The 19773-nt window shown below is 39.5% G+C and overlaps 1 protein-coding gene and 1 gene segment (V, D, J or C); one reads left to right on the top strand and one right to left on the bottom strand.

The window, feature by feature from the left end:
- Window positions 1-19773, top strand: part of LOC144293016 (uncharacterized) — a 130627-nt gene that overhangs the window by 100316 nt on the left and 10538 nt on the right. Inside the window, exons 1-2 of one of the 5 annotated variants that reach the window (XR_013360455.1) lie at window positions 16498-16728; window positions 17668-17772. The exons of 1 other annotated variant lie outside the window; for it this stretch is intronic. Coding sequence is in view for 1 of the 4 variants with exons in the window: in XM_077864090.1 (XP_077720216.1) it covers window positions 16644-16688; window positions 17645-17772 (173 nt within the window). In the remaining 3 variants the exon portion in view is untranslated. Of the gene's footprint in view, window positions 1-16497; window positions 16729-17644; window positions 17773-19773 lie in introns of those variants that run through there. 3 more of the 5 variants (XR_013360457.1, XM_077864090.1, XR_013360456.1) reach the window with 3 other exon arrangements.
- LOC144293019 (T-cell receptor gamma chain C region 5/10-13-like) overlaps window positions 1-19773 on the bottom strand; it is a 43901-nt gene that overhangs the window by 18636 nt on the left and 5492 nt on the right.

The raw sequence follows: 19773 nt of genomic DNA on the forward strand, positions 1-19773 counted from the left end.
AGTCTTCCTCCGATTAATTGAACCAAGTGTCTGTTTTGATGGGGGCAGTAAACACAGAAAAGTGCTGATGGAAAATGGGGACAATGGGAGCAAATAAAAAGAAAGAGAGAGAGATAAAGAGGGGGAGAAAAAGGAGGAGAAAGAGAAGAAAGAAAAGGAAGGAGAAAATATGAAAATAAGAAGAGGAAGCAAAGAAAGGAAAGGAAGAAAAAGAAGTGATAGGGACGGAATGATCAACCAACGACTTTCCTAAATTACCAAGAAAGTGTTCAGAGACTTAAGATATTTTGATTTCCAGGTGTTCAAGTGTGTGAAATTGCTCAGAAATGCATCAAAGGAAAAGCCCTTTTGTTCTCACAAACACCAGGCCTGTTATGTCAGCAATGTGGGATTGCATTTCAGAAAGAGGATATGCATTAGTAACTGAAAAAATGATCATGCCAACAGAAACATACTGCATAAATGTGAATAATGGTCTCCATCTCCATTTTTCAGTATGCCACTTTTACCATTTGGAAACCCTAATATATACCAGGCAAAGAAAAAAAAATGAGAAAATAATCCCTTGATGAAAATATTTTCCTGGAATGAAAAGAAATTCTAACTCTTGTAGAAAAATAGATTCTTCATTAAAACCGAAATTAAAAAACAAACCCAGTTCTCTGATTTGTTTCAACAGAAGCTTCTTGGAAGCTATTCCATGAGCTTTGGAAATGTAGAGCCCTGCCTCTGTGGATATCCAGCTTTGGACAAGGCATTTGGATCCCTGGCTCCCTACATCCCCATTTGTGGAGTGGGCGTGGGCTTTGTATGTCCAAAGGCCCTTCCCGATCCAACAGCTAATGATTCTGTAATTGAGAGCAGGAAAGGCTCTGCCATGGTTTCTCAAGCGAGAAAAGAGTTTGGGGTTAGTAATGGAGAAGGTATTCTTACAGGCCCCTTCTGATTTCATGCATGACCTTGTGAGATCCCAGCAGCCTCCGTAGCAGGTGGATTCATCAAACTTGATGACATTGAGGATCATCACTTACAAGACTCCGTTGTCTTTCTTATTCCTTGTTCAAGCAGGAATTGGGCTAGTATTGCTTGTAATCTTGGATGAGCCATCCAGGATTTATTTCAAAGGCTCTCCCATTTTTTATCGATACTGCTGCACAATGGCCATCTCCAGGGAAACCCTTGAGAGTTTGCAACCTATCTGCAAGCTTCTGTCTGCTGTTCTGGTGAAGGAGACTTGATCCTTAGAGAATCTCAGCTTGCTATCTTTATTTGAAAGCCAAAGGAGAGAAATCAGAGATGCTTGAACAAGTTGACAGTCGGCATAAAAACAGTGAACAGACAAGAAAGGAGTATAGTCAACCAAGAAACTCAAGTGAAAGATAATTGTACATCCATGGATTTGGCATTGCCCCTGACTGGTCAGAATTTTCTCCAAAAGGGGGCATAAATGAGGACTGGGGAGGCAGTGGCAGTCCTTGTTCTTCAGAGACAAAACAGGAGAGGAAGTTTGCTTTAGAAACAAGGAAAGAGGGTCACCTGGGTGGCTCAGAGGTTGAGCATCTGCCTTTTGCTCAGGTCAGGATCCCAGGGTCCTGAGACCGAGTCCAACTTCAGGCTCCCCACAGGGACCCTGCTTTTCCCTCTGCCTGTGTCTCTGTCCCTCTCTGTGTCTCTCATGAATAAATAAATAAAATCTTTTAAAAAAAGAAGCAAGGAAAGATTGTTCATTGTTATTTTTATTGTGTTTTTGGTGTAAAAAATTACCAGGTTCCTAAAAAACCTCACCCAAACATTCATGTTATAATCATTCCAGGTTATCTCCCTTTGGAGGGCAACACCTTCACATTTTTCCTTTAGGTTTTGTTTCAAACATTCCTATCCTGGGAGGCCTGGGTGGCCTAGTGGTTGAGCATCGGCCTTCAGTTCATGGCATGATGCTGGGTTCCCAGGATCCAGTCCCGCATTGGGACCCCCACAGGGAACCTGCTTCGCCCTCTCCCTATGTCTCTGCCCGTCTATGTGTGTCTCTCATGAATAAATTTTTAAAAATCTTAAAAAGCAACCAACAAGCACACCAAGGATAGGTGTATCCCTAAGGTATTTTTCTCTTTCAGGTATAGATTTTTCACTATAGTTGGCAAGAGTGTAGGGAGTTAAGGCTATCATGAAAATTGGAAGAAAAGACTTATTACAGTATATCATGAGATAATAATCCCACAACTTTATGCAGAAATAAGATACATTTTATAGATCAGTAGTTGGAAGAAAGTTCACAAATTTGGGGGGATGTTAACAATTCCTGTACTTTTTGATTTAGATGCTCTGACATTACTATGCTCTCTTGTGAATGAAGAAAACTCTTGGAGGAAAACAATCTTTTATTTTATTACCCCGGACTCTTTTCCTATTCACAATTCTTAGGTTTGTAAATACAGCAAATCTTACTGTTATTTAGAGGACAATGTAAGATGTGACTTTCCAAGAGTCCCTGAGTTCCTGTGTTAGCTGAGGTGGCTCAGTAAGGCAGTTTAGCTGTAATGGGAAAGGACAGTGTGACGTGGTGACCCAGTGCTAGAACTGTCCTGTATGGAACCTCCTTCAGTCCCCAGAAACCATATGAGCAAGATTTAGTGACTTTCCTGGATGGTGGTGTCAGTGAAGTGGCTGAGCAGATATTCAAACCTAGGTTTATATCACACCAAAGGCTTTGTAGCTTCCAACATTCATTCATTCGCTGAAAGTCAGCACCCCATTGCTCACACTGGTATGAATTCCTTCCCAGGAAGCTTTCATTGGTGGAGAGTTAGAGAAAATTCACACTTCCAAAGCCAGCCTAGTCCCCAGAGAGGTAAGGATAGAAAATAAAGTGACCTTGGGTCACTTGGGCTTGGACTAAGTAGTGAGGAGTTAGACTGGACTAGAAATTCATTGTTGCAATGTTATCAGGGTTCAAATTTGCTGTTGTCAAAGTTCAAACATTCAAAAATCTTCCAGTTCCACTTTGTCTCTTTTATTTATTTTATTTTATTTTATTTTATTTTATTTTATTTTATTATTTTATTTTAGAGTCTTCTTCCGCTCCCTAGAGGAAGTCTGCCTCTTGGGACTCTCTCGATCTATTCCGCTATTATTTTTATTCAAGGTTTGCCAGCATGGTAGTGAAAGGCCAGGGAAGGAAACATCCTCTGATATTTCTCTTAATCTCAATTTTAAGCTGATACAGTGGAATTGGAATGGACTCATAAGGATGTGGCCTTCACAAGTATCCTGCATGTTTTCCAGAAGTGGAATATTTTCTTTTTTTTTTTTTAAGATTTTATTTATTTATTCATAAGACACACACACACAGAGAGGGGGGCGGGGGAGGCAGAGACACAGGCAGAGGGAGAAGCAGGCTCCATGCAGGGAGCCTGACTTGGGACTCCATCCTAGGACTCCAGGATCACGGCCAGGCCTAAGGCAGGCGCTAAACCACTGAGCCACCCAGGGATCCCAAAGAAGTGCAATATTTTCAATCTTTGTCTCCTCTCCCAGCTGCAGGAGGTACCCAACTACTTCAGGCAGTGGTTTGATGCCCATCCTAACGCACTGGAAATCTTGTTATTTTCGGACATAGCATAGATGTGTGAGGCACAGCTCCAGTGGTTGCCTCCTTTGCCTTCCCTCAACTGCAGTGGGATTCCACTAGTGCCCTCCCTGATATGAAGTCTCTTTTTCCTGCAGTGGTGATGGGATAGATTCAGCTGGGTGGAGTTTAGCCATATTTGTTGTTCCTCTCTGCAGCGTCAAGGGGGAAGCTCTCTCTGGATTGTCCCTGATCGTACTTACAAGAATTTTGTGAGGATTCAAGAGAAGATGCTTAAAACCACTGGGAAACACGCTTTATATGGTTCCAAGGGGTTCACCCTCTCCCACTAGTCTACTGAGCTCTTATTATTTCATTAACAAATTCAACTTTAATCTGTGACCAGGTGAATGTGTTTGACAGGATCTGTGCAAGATGAGTAAATGCTCACCTCCTGTTCCTCACTACAACTGCTTGTCTGCCTCTAGTTTTTGTATAATCACATAACCTGCAATGTCAATTCTATGATGGACTCAAACAAAGTTTAATATTTCATTCCTGCTATGTTGGATATTATTGTAAAATGTCAGCAGTGCCATTTCCAGCTCTCTCCATCTCTAAGCACATGCGATCCATCATTTATTCAACCAATCTCCTATATTTGGATGCACTTAAGTAATTTTACATTTTGTAGTTACCCAATGAATACCTTGTGCATATATATTTTCATAGTGTTAAAATTCTGCCTTCAGAGTAAATTTCTGAAAGTGTTTTGGCTAGCTTGAAAAATAAATGCATATTAACTTCTGTTAGATATTTCCCAATTGCCCCACAAAATGGTATATTTTGCATCCTAACCAGATATGTATGAGTGCCTGTTTACTTTCATAGCATTGCCAACAGAGAGTATTGTGAAACTTATATTCTTGCCCGGCTTATGGCAAGTGAGATATGGTATCTCAGATTTAATTGAACTTTATGTTATACCAAGTGAAGTTCATAAACTTTTTATAAGTTTAAGACCTATGTATATATTTCTTGTCATGAAATGACTTTTGTTGTTTTCTTTCCATTTTTCTTAGGATATTCTAAATGGTCTACTTCCATTTTTAAAATGCATTTTACTATTAGGCATAGTTCACCATTACATTTTATACAGGCTGTAAATATTTCCTTATGGTTTGTTATGTGTCCTTATCTTATACTGCTTTTTGCCATGCAAATTTTATTTTCATGTTCATGGAGTAAACTTTCTCAATATTTTCTCTTATTATATCTTGAATTTTAGTTGTAAATCCAAACTTATTCCCTTATTCTTTTTGCACTGGAAATATTGTCAACTCTTTTCTACAAGGTTAGATAACAAATATTTTATTTAGGCTTTTGGTCCTAAGGTCTCTGTTGAGAAATCTTCACATCTGTCATCATACATCGTAGCAAAACAAAAACAAAAACAAAAACAACAACAACAAAAAAACAAACAACAAGACAAAAACAGTCATACATAGTTAGGAAATGAATAGACATGGCTGCAATCCAGGGTCAGCAGCAGGTGTTCTATTAGAATTGTGTGAAAGGATAAGTTGTCTGTTTTCATTTGTTTCCATTATTTAAAATAAAAAAGAAAATATCATGAGTTTTGTTTCACATTTTGTCATATTAGGTTCAAAAATGCCATAATAACCCATGTAAGCAAATATAAAGCTTTTAGAGAGCAGAAGACATGCTCCAAACACTTGTAAGAATTTTTATGTATTATTTAAGTTTCTCCTCTCAACAGTTCTTTCAGGTAAATAAATGTATATTTTCCATTTTCAAATGAGGAAAATGAATCAAAGATATATTCAGCAATTTATCTAGAGTAAGACGTTTAGTATGGGGAGGATGGATATGTAACAAAGGGTCATTGACAACATACTGCAAAATAGGGAAACATAAACTAAAAATAAATGTCACTCAAAGTAGATCATTCTAGGGCACTAAGTCACAAACGTGTTCTTTAGAGGGCCAAATGGTCAACATTTTTGGCTTTGTGGGTCTCTGATGAAACTACCCAACACTGTCTCTGTTGTGCAAAGCACATTCAGAAAATTTGTAAGCATGGTCAAGGTTGTGTTTCAATAAAACTTTATTTACAGAACTGGGGCTTGCCTGGCATGGGCAAATCTTGCAGACCCCCTGTTCTATGATAACTACTATTGCCATTATGGTTGATTGTAGCTCTTTGGTTTTTCTTTACTTCTGGGAGTTAAAGAGTACTAATGTTTTTAGAAGGGAAAATACAAATAGATTACCATTTTAAGTGTCATATATACATTTATATTTACATTGTTATATAAATAATTTCATTATTAAATGTAAAAACAAAAAATTCTTGGCTGTTGAAGAGCTGGAAATACTGACTCCACTGTTGGATTTCCATCTTGATCACGTCCTCTCTTGGGGAACCATGTTCTGGGCCCCTCAGAGTTTAATATTCACATCTTAGAAATGCCAATCATGGAACAAATCTGAGGGAATTTTCTCGAACCCTCACTTAACTTGTAAACATTCTGTATCATTCTTCCAAAACAAGGTTTTTAATGGCTACATAATATCTTGTCACATCTAAGCCACATAGGTAAGTTTGTCCTTTCCGACCAATTCACCCTTGTAGTGTTTCATGGTTGTCGTGTGTTGACAAATCAAGGTGGCCCCATCTCCCCTGTGGCCAATTCAATCCATTCTACATTGCTCTTTGGAGGATTAAATAAAATAACTTGTGTAATATATTTAGCACAGACGCTGTGAGAACTTTAATCCCTCTTTTCATTCATTAATTTCTTAGAGGATTCATTATTCTCTGACCCCATATTTCATTAGGGTCTCCTTAATTTTGTGTCTTAGATGTCTTAGAGTATTGGTGAGGCCCTATTGAGACCCAGGCCCTCAGGTTCCACCTGCGGGGACCCACTCCACTTAGGAATCATGATGGACAGGGTATAGGACACAAGAACCTGCATTTGCCCCTGGGAAGGTCCTGAAACTGCTGTGGCATGGATTCATTCTGTTTTCATGAAACCCTTACATTTGATAACACCACACGAGTCTTTTTTTTTTGTTATAAATTTATTTTTTATTGGTGTTCAATTTGCCAACATATAGCATAACACTCAGTGCTCATCCCATCAAGTGCCCACCTCAGTGCCCGTCACCCAGTCACCCCCACCCCCCGCCCACCTTCCCTTCCACCACCCCTAGTTCATTTCCCAGAGTTAGGAGTCTTTCATGTTCTGTCTCCCTTTCTGATATTTCCCATTCATTTTTTCTCCTTTCCCCTTTATTCCCTTTCACTATTTTTTTATATTCCCCAAATGAATGAGACCATATAATGCTTGCACATAAAAGCATAAGATACCTAGGAATAAACCTAACCAAAGAGGTAAAGGACCTATACTCTAAAAACTATATAACACTTCTGAAAGAAATTGAGGAAGACACAAAGAGATGGAAAAATATTCCATGCTCATGGATTGGCAGAATTAATATTGTGAAAATGCCAATGCTACCCAGGCAATTTACATGTTCAATGCAATCCCTATCAAAATACCATGGACTTTCTTAGAGAGTTAGAACAAATTATTTTAAGATTTGTGTGGAATCAGAAAAGACCCCGAATAGCCAGGGGAATTTTAAAAAAGAAAACCATAGCTGGGGGCATCACAATGCCAGATTTCAGGTTGTACTACGAAGCTGTGGTCATCAAGACAGTATGATACTGGCACAAAAACAGACACAGATCATTGGAACAGAATAGAGAATCCAGAAGTGGACCCTCAACTTTATGGTCAACTAATATTCGACAAAGGAGGAAAGACTATCCACTGGAAAAAAGACAGTCTCTTCAATAAATGGTGCTGGGAAAATTGGACATCCACATGCAGAAGAATGAAACTAGACCACTCTCTTGCACCATACATAAAGATAAACTCAAAATGGATGAAATATCTTAATGTGAGACAAGATTCCATCAAAATCCTAGAGGAGAACACAGGCAACACCCTTTTTGAACTTGGCCACAGTAACTTCTTGCAAGATTCATCCATGAAGGCAATAGAAACAAAAACAAAAATGAACTATTGGGACTTCATCAAGATAAGAAGCTTTTGCAAAGCAAAAGATACCATCAACAAGACTCAAAGACAACCTACAGAATGGGAAAAGATATTTGCAAATGACGTATCAGATAAAGGACTAGTTTCCAAGATCTATAAAGAACTTAATAAACTCAACAGCAAAGAAACAAACAATCCAATCATGAAATGGGAAAAAGACATGAACAGAAATCTCACAGAGGAAGACATAGACATGGCCAACAAGCACATGAGGAAATGCTCCGCATCAGTGGCCATCAGGGAAATACAAATCCAAACCACAATGAGATACCACCTCACACCAGTGAGAATGGAGAAAATTAACAAGGCAGGAAACCACAAATGTTGGAGAGGATGCGGAGAAAGGGGAACCCTCCTGCACTGTTGGTGGGAATGTGAACTGGTGCAGCCACTCTGGAACACTGTGTGGAGGTTCCTCAAAGAGTTAAAAATATATCTGCCCTACCACCCAGCAATTGCACTGTTGGGGATTTACCCCAAAGATACAGATGCAATGAAACACCGGGACACCTACACCCCGATGTTTATAGCAACAACGTCCACAATAGCCAAACTGTGGAAGGAGCCTTGGTGTCCATTGAAAGATGAATGGATAAAGAAGATGTGGTTTATGTATACAATGGAATATTACTCAGCCATTAGAAACGACAAATACCCACCATTTGCTTCCACGTGGATGGAACTGGAGGGTATTATGCTGAGTGAAATAAGTCAATTGGAGAAGGCACCACCTCATTCTTAGAATGAGAAATAGAATGAAGCTGTTGTCATGATATCAGGCACCAGAAATGAACTGCAGGCATGGTGATTATGTGTTCAGATCCCCACGTTGTCAAAGTTTCAAGCTTTTCAACATCTGAAAGTGAACTCTAAGGAGGTGAGGGAGGAGTTTTTTTTTTTTTTTTTTTGGGGGGGGAGGAGGTTTTGTAATTTCACCCATTACTTGTGTGTCCATCTATTTTGAAACCTGGTGACCATCAGGTACAAATTATAGGATTTTATTCTCAATCATGATTTTTAATTTGTTAATTTGTGAAAGGACTTTGCAAACTTGTCTTTACAGATAAAGAGAGCATACGTTATTCTTCTTTTAATCAACTGAATCATATAGACATTTTTAGTTTTCTTTACAGAATCCTGAGAACAATGTCTTAGAGGCATAACCACCATGTGGCAGCCACCTGATGTGCTCCAGGGCCTGTTTCAATCAGTAATGGTTTTTTGGTTCCTAGTATTGACCCTGAATGTGGAGCGAGAGTGATGCATTCGGGATTTACACCTTGGTTTCTCCATTACCCAAATAGCTGCCATTTACGTAGGGATAAAGCAATCTGTAGATTCCTTCAGTCTGGCCACAGAATGGTAATCAATGCATGGAATTTTTATGTTTGACTGATCATTCTACCTCTGAAAAAATGTAATATCCATCAATGAAATTACAAAGTAGTAATAAGGAATAATTATGTAATCTGTATATCCCTTTCCTCTCTTTCTTTGCACTATTCAGGCACTAGAAATCCCTCTCCACAGTGCATTAACAGACAAATGAATATTCCTTTGAACCATTCCATTTGTATTTTCAGACAGTCTAATTTAGTGGGAATTGGTCAAACTGCTTACTTTGTACCATAATTGCTGATAACCCGTGGGGCCCACTGTGCAAACAGGATCTGCAATGTCTCCCTGCAAAACTCAAGAAATACTGCAGAGGGAGAGTCTCAGGCTGAGCACCCAGCTGTGTAGCCTCTGTGGTTGCCCATATTGAGTAGAATGTGGGTGGGCCAGACCTGAAGATAGTTCTTGTGCAGCTTCTATGGGCAACTCTAATGCTGTGGATACAAATCCAGCAGCCACAGTAGTTCACAGCCTCATGTTGTTTCCTTAAGATATTTATTGTCAAGGTTGTCATGGAAGCTTATGGTTCTTCCCACTTAAGTGACCATATGGAAGCTTTGTTGAGAAAATTTTAGATATTTTATCCCTGATCTGGTATCTGTCAGTACCAGTGAATGGCTCCTTTGTTAATGTCCTAAGGGAAACCTTTTATGATATGTGGGCACGCTCATCTCTTGCTCTAGAAAATGATATTTCAGGTGTTCCATCTTTATCCGCCCAAGGCCAACTGCAAACAACGAAGAGAAATTCACATGAGCAAATGATATGGAAAAAGGCAACAAGAAAGAATTTCCTGAGTCTCTTCTGTAGACTGAAGTGCCTGGGGGACAGCTCATAAGCCCAGAGGGTTGAGAAGATGACTACTTCCAGAAGTGGCATTTTTCTGGCTTGGCAGGCTCTCCATCAATAAGGTAAGAAGTGAGGTGCCTGTTAACAAGACTTGTCAGGACAGCTGCAGGAGGGCGGGACTGGTTCTGGGTTCTTAGAAGAAGTGGTGGCTTAGATAGTTCCCTGGAGTTCTTCTCGATCTGTCACAGATCTGAGCAAGTCTAGGGCTTTCTGTGTCTCATGAGTGCTGGGCAGATGCGGTAAGAGGATTCTCAATCTGAAAATAAATTCCTGGTAAACGTATCTGTATAGGGTGAGTCAGGATATTTCTCAAACCCACTCACACATTCACATACTACAGGAATCCCACACTACGGAAACACTGCTCAGTAATATGGGGACAGGTCTGCTGGACTCAGCCCTTATGTCTGTGTGTCTCTGATTTGCTGTTATTGGGGACTCAGATGGGAAACTGACTCTACTCTTCTGTCACACAGCACAACAGAACAAAATCAGACCCTGAAATATCTCTTTGACATTACTGAATATGCCATGTGCACAAGAACTGGAGGTTTTTTTGTTTTGTTTTGTTTTTTAAAAGTAGATTGAAATGCCACGAGCAAATAGGGCTCAAAGATCAAATTTCATTTATAATCAGGTTCCTCCAAGAAGGGAGTAGACCACAGCTGCTAGGGATACATGGGTCAAAGCAGTCTCTGGAAACCAGCTTCCATTCACCCTGAGCCTTGCAACTGCCTCATGAGCATGATGTCACATGTAGGATCACTTTCAAAGCAATGTTATGAGTATTATGTAATGATTCACTTTACAATTATTAAACATCTAATGTGCATTGTGGACTTGAATTATTTTTTACTCCTCTCGCAGTCCCATGTGATTCCTGTTATGATTAATCTCCATTTTACAAACGAGGATGGTGGCAGTGAGACATAACTCATGAAAAGACACCCATCCGGTAAATATGACAACATGTATAAATAACGTAAAGAAAATCCACATAAAATGAGACATAAAAATGATGATATAAGGCACCTATCTTTTACTTTTACTTTGAATTTTCTCTATGTATTTGTGACTAAAATTAGGATTGCTTGGTATTTTATATATAAATATATATTTTAAGTGAGATTTGCATATTTGAAACATTCTCTTCTTTTGGTTAAATTATTACTGTGAGCAATATTCTAGGTATTTAAATGATCTATGAGAATAGTATTTTTCCTGAATATGTATAATAATCAGCTTCCTCTACCATTTAGCCCATTTAGTTAACTTCATCTATTGAAAATTTATCAGGATCTTGCCAACTTTTCATGAAAAATCAATACTAATGGCCTATGAAAATTAACACCTCCTTATATTACTTACCCCTTTGGATGTGAACTGAGGTATTTAATCTCTTTTTGTCCCAGGTTTTACATCTATGACTGATGAAAGAAATATCTATCAAAATTGACAAAGTTACATTATCAGTTCAAAAATGAGAATGAGCATAAAATAAATGCACCTGATAAATGATAATAAACATAAATTAGATTTTGTGCATGGCAGTTTTATGCCCTTTCTAAAGTTTTCAAGATGTATTTTTATTATTATTGAAAAGGAAGAAAAAATGACTTTCTGAAATACTTTCATTGTAAAAATTCTTGTTCCTACTTTTATTTCAAATGTATAAAATCAATAAATAAGTAAGGAAGAGAAGCCCATCCTGTCTGTCTGACAAATGGTATCTTAAAACTTGAATATTTATTTTCATATTCTTTCTTTCACTAAGAAAGACATGGATGTAGTTGAGATATAATGTAGGAGTATGAACTTTAATATTTTTTCATTTTTGAGGTAAACATTTTCCCTTTTATTAATCAATCTTAAAATGCTGGTTTAAAGGTGAAGTAAGCCAGTCGGAGAAGGACAAACATTATATGTTCTCATTCATTTGGGGAATATAAAGAATAGTGAAAGGGAATATAAGGGAAGGGGGAAGAAATGTGTGGGAAATATCAGAAAGGGAGACAGAACGTAAAGACTGCTAACTCTGGGAAACGAACTAGGGGTGGTAGAAGGGGAGGAGGGCGGGGGTGGGAATGAATGGGTGACGGGCACTGGGGGTTATTCTGTATGTTAGTAAATTGAACACCAATAAAAAATAAATTAAAAAAAAAACAAAAAAGAAAGAAAATTATAAAAAAAAATAAAGGCCTCATGTATTCTGACTTTTGAATGAAGAATAAAACATTTGCCTCTCTTCATTATTTTAACATTAAACTTTTCACTAACTTTTCTAAGTCTCATATTGAAAAATTGATCTAACTTGTCTCATCAGGACTGTTATCAGAAGACACTATGGTACGAAGTACACTTCTCTTCCATACATGACACGAGACAATGCATTTAGTAAAGATATTTTGAGAACCAAAATAGTAATGTAGCAAAGAGATATTCAGAAGCAGAATCCACACTTGCCATGCATTCCTTTTGGAAAAGTTTGATCTTTCTCATCAGGTGTTCCACTCAGATCCTGGCCTCCAATTTTCCTCCATAAAAAAAAAAAAAAAAAAAAAAAAAACTATAAGGGACTAGGAAGGTTCTGATCAGGCTCAAGAAAGCAAGGGTCTCCCCACAGAGAAATAGTCAAGGTCATGAACAGTGTAGGTTAAAATGACCATAAAGAACATGAGCCCAACTGAGGTGAGAGAAAGGCTGAAGGATCCCATGGAATTCCATCTCTTGTATGTGCCTGGTCTGCAAATCCCTCTTTCCCCTGAGGAGATCTCAAAGTTGAACACTAGACTTTAGGGCCTTTAACTAGGGGACAGAGTGAATGAATATGTTGATGTTCATTGGAGAATTTATCCTTTTTTAAATTTTTTATTGGTGTTCAATTTACTAACATACAGAATAACCCCCAGTGCCCGTCACCCATTCACTCCCACCCCCCGCCCTCCTCCCCTTCTACCACCCCTAGTTCGTTTCCCAGAGTTAGCAGTCTTTACGTTCTGTCTCCCTTTCTGGTATTTCCCACACATTTCTTCTCCCTTCCCTTATATTCCCTTTCACTACTATTTATATTCCCCAAATGAATGAGAACATATAATGTTTGTCCTTCTCCAATTGACTTACTTCACTCAGCATAATACCCTCCAGTTCCATCCACGTTGAAGCAAATGGTGGGTATTTGTCATTTCTAATAGCTGAGTAATATTCCATTGTATACATAAACCACATCTTCTTTATCCATTCATCTTTCGTTGGACACCGAGGCTCCTTCCACAGTTTGGCTATCGTGGCCATTGCTGCTATAAACATCGGGGTGCAGGTGTCCTGGCATTTCACTGCATCTGTATCTTTGGGGTAAATCCCCAACAGTGCAATTGCTGGGTCGTAGGGCAGGTCTATTTTTAACTCTTTGAGGAACCTCCACACAGTTTTCCAGAGTGGCTGCACCAGTTCACATTCCCACCAACAGTGTAAGAGGGTTCCCTTTTCTCCGCATCCTCTCCAACATTTGTTGTTTCCTGCCTTGTTAATTTTCCCCATTCTCACTGGTGTGAGGAATTTATCCTTAAGGTGAGTAGCTCATATAGGAAAGTTGCAAGGAGAGATCTGTATTCCCACAGATGCCCACTGCAGATTCTATGGTTAGAAATAGACTTTTCCATGTTTTATGTTGAAAAATCAATGAATAATTAAAAAACGGCATTTACTTATTCTCTGAGATCAGGTCCTATACTTGTGCTTGAGTACATTGTAAGGATTTGTCAGTTAATGTTCACTATCTGTTCTCTCTCCACTTAGGGGACAATATCTTGTTCCTTGTATTGTCCTGTAGTGAAGTGGTTTAGTGGTTTAGTCTTGATTTCTGTGGAAATGAGAACAGTTTCTACTTGTCAGGAGATGTTTATGAATGTACTTTCTCAATATAATATTTTAAAAATATTGCATGTTTAATAAATATTGACTTCCAGAAGAGTAAATATTTGGAGTGTCTGGGTGTCTGTCTCTTGATTTCTGCTCAGGTAATTATTTCAGGGTCATGAGATTGAGCCCCACATTGGGCTTGTGCTGAATGTGGTCCTGCTTAGGATTCTCTCTCTCTCCCTCTGTCTCTCCCTTCCCCCTCCAAAAAAATGAACTAATATTTAATGAGTATTTTTTAATTGATAGACTTTTTTCCTAAACATTCTTCACCTTTTCCATCTTCTCAGAAATCACATTTTCTGGAGGCCTATATTTTTAATTTCATAGATCAAGATGGAGAGGTAGAAAAGAGTGATTAATGACTCAAGGAATGTCACAGTGTTAAGGGTATTTGGGGAAAGATCTTCCTTGAAAAAACTCAGAGAAAAAGGATAAAGATGAAGATAAAAATCCCCATAAGGAGTTCTCTGTGTCCAACAACTCTCTCCATTATGGTGTATGGAGTTCTAGATTTCTTCTTTGCAGATACACAGACATAAATATTATTTTGCATATCACAAATACTTTGATGAGTCACAGGTGCAGTATTATTCATATTCTGAGCAACTCCCCATGTCCTTGGAGCATTTTTTGCATCTGAAGTTATGGACCGTTTATCTCTCTCACTCAGCTAGCTGCCTGAATCTGTGCAAATTTCTTAATTTCTTTCTGTCTCAAAATCCTCACCTGAATATGGATGTGAAAACAATTCTGTCTCAGAAGTTAGTGCACATTAAATACTGAGACTATTTCTGTCTTATTGCAACCTCTAGCACAGGTTTTGGAATATAGGAAATTTTTGAGAAGAATTACATATTATTACTATTCCTATCCTGTCTGAAATTTAATGTTCCCATACTTTGAACCATTATTATTTCCATTAACTTCCATTGTGAAAATATTTCATGACCATTTTGAAGTAGTCACCTGAAAAATCAGCTACATGTTATTAGTATTTATTTTTCTGGATTGATTTTCCTCATCCTTTTTTACTCATCATTTCTTAAGCTAAGCTTCTTTGCCTGCCCTTTATGATTCTGTACCTTTTTTCTCTAAACAATTGCATGTATTAAAACTTGAAGCAGTTCTACCTAAAACTTACGTGTGGCCCTGTCACATGCCATGTGCAGCTAATGGGAACTCCAGCTTGGGTCTTTCCTGAGGAGAAAAGAGGGGAAGAAGACAGAATGGCTGTTTTCTCCTGAAGCAGCGGCTCTATTTTCCCCTGATTTCCATAAATATCATTTCTGAAGTGATCCCCACAGTTGAATGTTGAGTATTGGAGGGTGGTAGACCAGAAGGCTAATGTCCTACAACTAAGAAGACTGACTCTTTTTCCACAGGAAGGTGCCTCCTGGGAATGAGAAAGAGGAGAGGGAGAGGAGACACAGGGCCACTCAGGAGGGAGGTCCCCTGCTCTGCCTTTGCTGTGAGGCATTTCCTTCCAGACCCTGTGTGCATGTGAGAGTATGTATGTGTATCTGTGTGCCTGCGTGTGTGTGTGTGTCCTTCTGTGAGTGCGTGTGCATATGTACGTGTGTGTCTCTGTGTGTCTCTGTGTGTGTGTTGTTGAGGAGTTGATAGTTGTGGGGATCGTGTCTAATTGGGGAAGCCCACACTTTCTACCTGACTTGAGCTCAAGGAAGGCTGACAGACAGTATCTGACTTTTTTCCTTCCTCTACTGGGAGTGAATTCATTCTCTGACTGAGACTCATAAGGTGGGAAACTCCCCGGGCATAGAGGAAGGTTTCAGATGATGGAGCAAAGCAAGGAGATAAATGGCCACTTTAAACACATTCTTTGTGGGAAAATGTCTTTGCTCCTCACTAATTATTTCAAACAGGGCACAAAAAAGAGACAGAATTTATCTTTTATTCCTTATTTTAAATACTTTCAGAAAATAGAGATCTTCTTTTCTTCATTTTTCATAACACTGATAGCTCACATTATTGACGACATTTCTATGTGACAGGTGCTGTGCTACAAACATGCTGGCTCCATTATCTCATTTAATGGTCACAGAGCCTGCTAAGTGGGTGCTTTTATTACTGTTCTCATCTTTCCAAGGAGAAATTGGAAGCTTTTGATACTCCAGCCTTTTTATCAAAGCTCTGATGTGAGTGACAGAACAGTAATTTCTACCAGAGGATCTAGGTTTGCAACCCACATTCTTAAACAAGATACTTCATTTCTTCTGTATGGACTTTATGACATATTATATACCACTATGTAATAGTAATATGCATATATGTGCATGTACATATGTGTCTATATATACATATTTCTCTCAAGTTTCTAGAATGCATGTTTAGGATTCATTACGGGAAATACTCTAAATGTTCTTCCTCAGTAATGCTTCCTAAGATTCATTTATTCACACATTAATTTAGCAAATGTGTATGGAGGCTGCACTAGAGACCAGGCTTATGCAGCCCTTGACGATGTCACAAACACCAGAGACAAATATTCTACCTTGGGGCATTTGTACCCCAGCAGGACTTGTGTTCCTCTTCCTTCATCTTTTGCCACACCTGCCCATCACAGTCACCTCTATGACCTCAGTCACATGCCTTCTCTCCATTTCAAGCCCTTTGTTATGCAGATATGCTATCCAGATCCAGACCCTTGGGAAATCTCAGGATGAAGAACTAATGGCCCCAGATTCACTCAGGCTGTTCTCAACAACACCAGACAGAAGCTCTCATCAGACACAATCAGGTCGATGGGAAGTTGGAGCAGGAAGGCTGGCATCCAGCAGGCACACCTGGTGGTTGTGTGCTTCTTTTCCTCCGGATTCTAGGACTGGGGTACATGTCAGGGACCATAGGGTAGGGGCTGAGGCTGAGGCTGAGGCTGGGGCTGAGGTTGCCCATGCAGGAATGGTGAGACTGCAGAATTGAAGAGAAGTTTCTTGGGCTGTCTGACTCCTCTAAAACCTGGTACCTAGTTGTCTGTGGCTTAACCTACTATGTTCTGTGGACAGTATAAAAAATTGCTCCTCCTCTGACTCCATAGTCAGTGGTCTCTGGGGTCTGTGCAAATGATGGCTTTTGCTGCTGTTGTACTTCTTGCTATTTTACTGCATTTCTCATGACTGTCAGTTTCTCTCAAGGCATTTCTCTGAAATGTAAATTTTTTCCCTAGATTCAAACAATAGTATTTTTCATTGGTTCTTTGACAATTCTTCTTGTAGATCACTTTCCCTTTTTTCAGGTCCAAGCTTTTTAAAAACCCTGTATTGTGTCTCCATAACTAGGTAGTTACTCTCTCCTGAGCACAGTCTCCTGTAGCACAGAATTCTCCTTTTTAACTAATTAAAAAAGGGCACAGTGTTGGAATAATAATTAGAAGGAACTTTTTCTCCAGGATGGTTCAGCTCTGCTCACGGTATAGAGGGGGGTGGACATGGGGTGCATTTTGGTCCCCACTGTGTCCCCTCCCATAGGCACCCTCTAGCAGGGCACACTGGTTAGAAAAAATACAGGCTGCAACTATGGGTGTGTTGCAGGGGACAGAAGAGTCCTTGTTATAGGTAATGCATATATGTTATCTCTTCCTCATTCTTATATTGGAGGGAGACACTAAACTTAGCAGTTGAAAATAGTTCCTCCTCTGGCAGGTTCCTCATCCTTTCTGTCTCAGTCTCCTGCTCATCCTCAGGATTACATCACGACACATGGGAGGAGAGTTAATTCCAACAGTCTTCCTGTCACCCTTTTCTAGCCCTTTGCACCTCTGATCTTTAGGTCAGCTGCTTCACCAGAACTATCCTGTGCAAAACCCAGCCCTGAGGCCACCACCACGGACTCACACCATGCCATGGGATATAAAGTTTCCACCCTGCAATTTCTGTAAGTCCCAGTTGCTGCTTGCTCTGCTAACCTCCAGCACCCTAATTGACACTCCTTTAGAGACTCTGGGAGGCGTCTGGGTCTCCGTCATGGGCAGCCTGTGGGGAAAGTCAGTGCTGGTTTGGACTGGTCTTTGCAGATGCCACCATGGCCATATTCTGAAAGTTTAACATCAACCAGATGTTCTCAGATTCTCCCTCCATGTTTTGGGTTTCTGTGGAAGAAGATTTTACCCTCTCTGGGATATGACCCTGAGAGACAAGGGAACCAAAAACTGCCTTTCTTACTCTCTTCCCGGAGTCTCACATTCCATCCCAGCCGTGAGTGTTGGTTTTCCTCTGGGGTGCATGCTAACTTGGCTGATACCACACCACCACTTACCTGCACCTAGGACCACTAGTGAAATTCTGTGTTCCTACTTTGCCAGGATTGCCTGCCAATCTATAAATAGGAGGTTTGGAAACTTAGAAAACCCCTTTCATTTTCATATAAATCTGACATTCAAGCTCACTATCTCATATTAACTCGAAAAATGAGCTTGTTCTGCACTTGGCTACCATCCCCTTTCATGGGTGGTATCTCTTGTGGCTTAGCCTAAGCAGTGGAAGGGCTCCAGATGACATGATGTATGTGGGAGAATAAAACTATGCCAGCTGAAAATTTCCAAAACATTATCCTCATTGAACATTTTGATTGTTTACTTTAGTCTGGCTATGGGGTTTTGAGCGCTCTCCATGTAGATGACCTATGATCCTTTCTGCTAAAGTAACTTCACAAAACAGAGAAGATATGTGATTTTTTTAGCCTTTGTCAGGCTACCTGTAGGAAGGATTCCAGAGCAGACTTTCCACAAGGGGAACTCTTCCAAATGTGTGCACACTGTGACCCTTCAGCCTTGGCTTCTTGAGTGATCACTCATACTGTTCTCACCAGGATCTGTGTTGGGTGGCCGGTGTGGGACAATCCATATTTGGTCACAAAGCCTGAGTATATTCCTGCAAAGCTAACAATCACTAAGGCAAATCAGTGGCTCAATATTATATTGAAATTGCATGCACTATTTGTTTGGAAGCATTTCTTTTTTTTAACATAAAGATTTTATTTTTTTATTTATTTTTTAAATAAATTTTATTTTTTATTGGTGTTCAATTTGCCAACATATAGAATAACACCCAGTGCTCATCCCATCAAGTGCCCCCCTCAGTGCCCGTCATCCAGTCACCCCCACCTCCTGCCCACCTCCCTTTCTACCACCCCTAGTTCGTTTCCCAGAGTTAGGAGTCTCTCATGTTCTGTCTCCCTTTCTGATATTTCCCACTCATATTCTCTCCTTTTCCCTTTATTCCTTTTCACTATTTTTTATATTCCCCAAATGAATGAGACCATATAATGTTTGTCCTTCTCCGATTGACTTATTTCACTCAGCATAATACCCTTCAGTTCCATCCACATTGAAGCAATGGTGGGTATTTGTCGTTTCTAATAGCTGAGTAATATTCCATTGTATACATAAACCACATCTTCTTTAGAATAAATAAGTAAAATCTTTTTTAAAAGATGCATTTAAAAAAAAGATTTTACTTATTTATTCATGAGAGACACAGAGAGAGAGGCAGAGACACAGGCAGAGGGAGAAGCAGGCCCCCTATGGGGAGTCTGATGGGGGAATTGATCCTGGGATTCTGGGATCACACCCTGAGCTGAAGACTGATGCTCAGCCACTGAGCCCCACCGGTGTTCCTGTTGGAAACATTTCTGTTCCTGTCTAAGCATCATTTCTTTTTTCCGTGAAATAGGTCTGTTTGCAGGATTTTTATGGTGATCACATTATTTCCTTGACAGGCTCAACATCTAGCACATTATCTGGAAGCTAAAAGAATAAGAATTCCAAATTGTTCCTTGTAGGGACCTTCAGATTGAGCTTTTCACAATTACTGAAAATCTCTGAACACTTTACTACTCTCTGAAATAATCAAACTGTTTCAAGATAGAGTCTCTAAA

Source organism: Canis aureus, chromosome 21, assembly GCF_053574225.1.
Source record: "Canis aureus isolate CA01 chromosome 21, VMU_Caureus_v.1.0, whole genome shotgun sequence".
Classification (NCBI taxonomy): domain Eukaryota; kingdom Metazoa; phylum Chordata; class Mammalia; order Carnivora; family Canidae; genus Canis; species Canis aureus.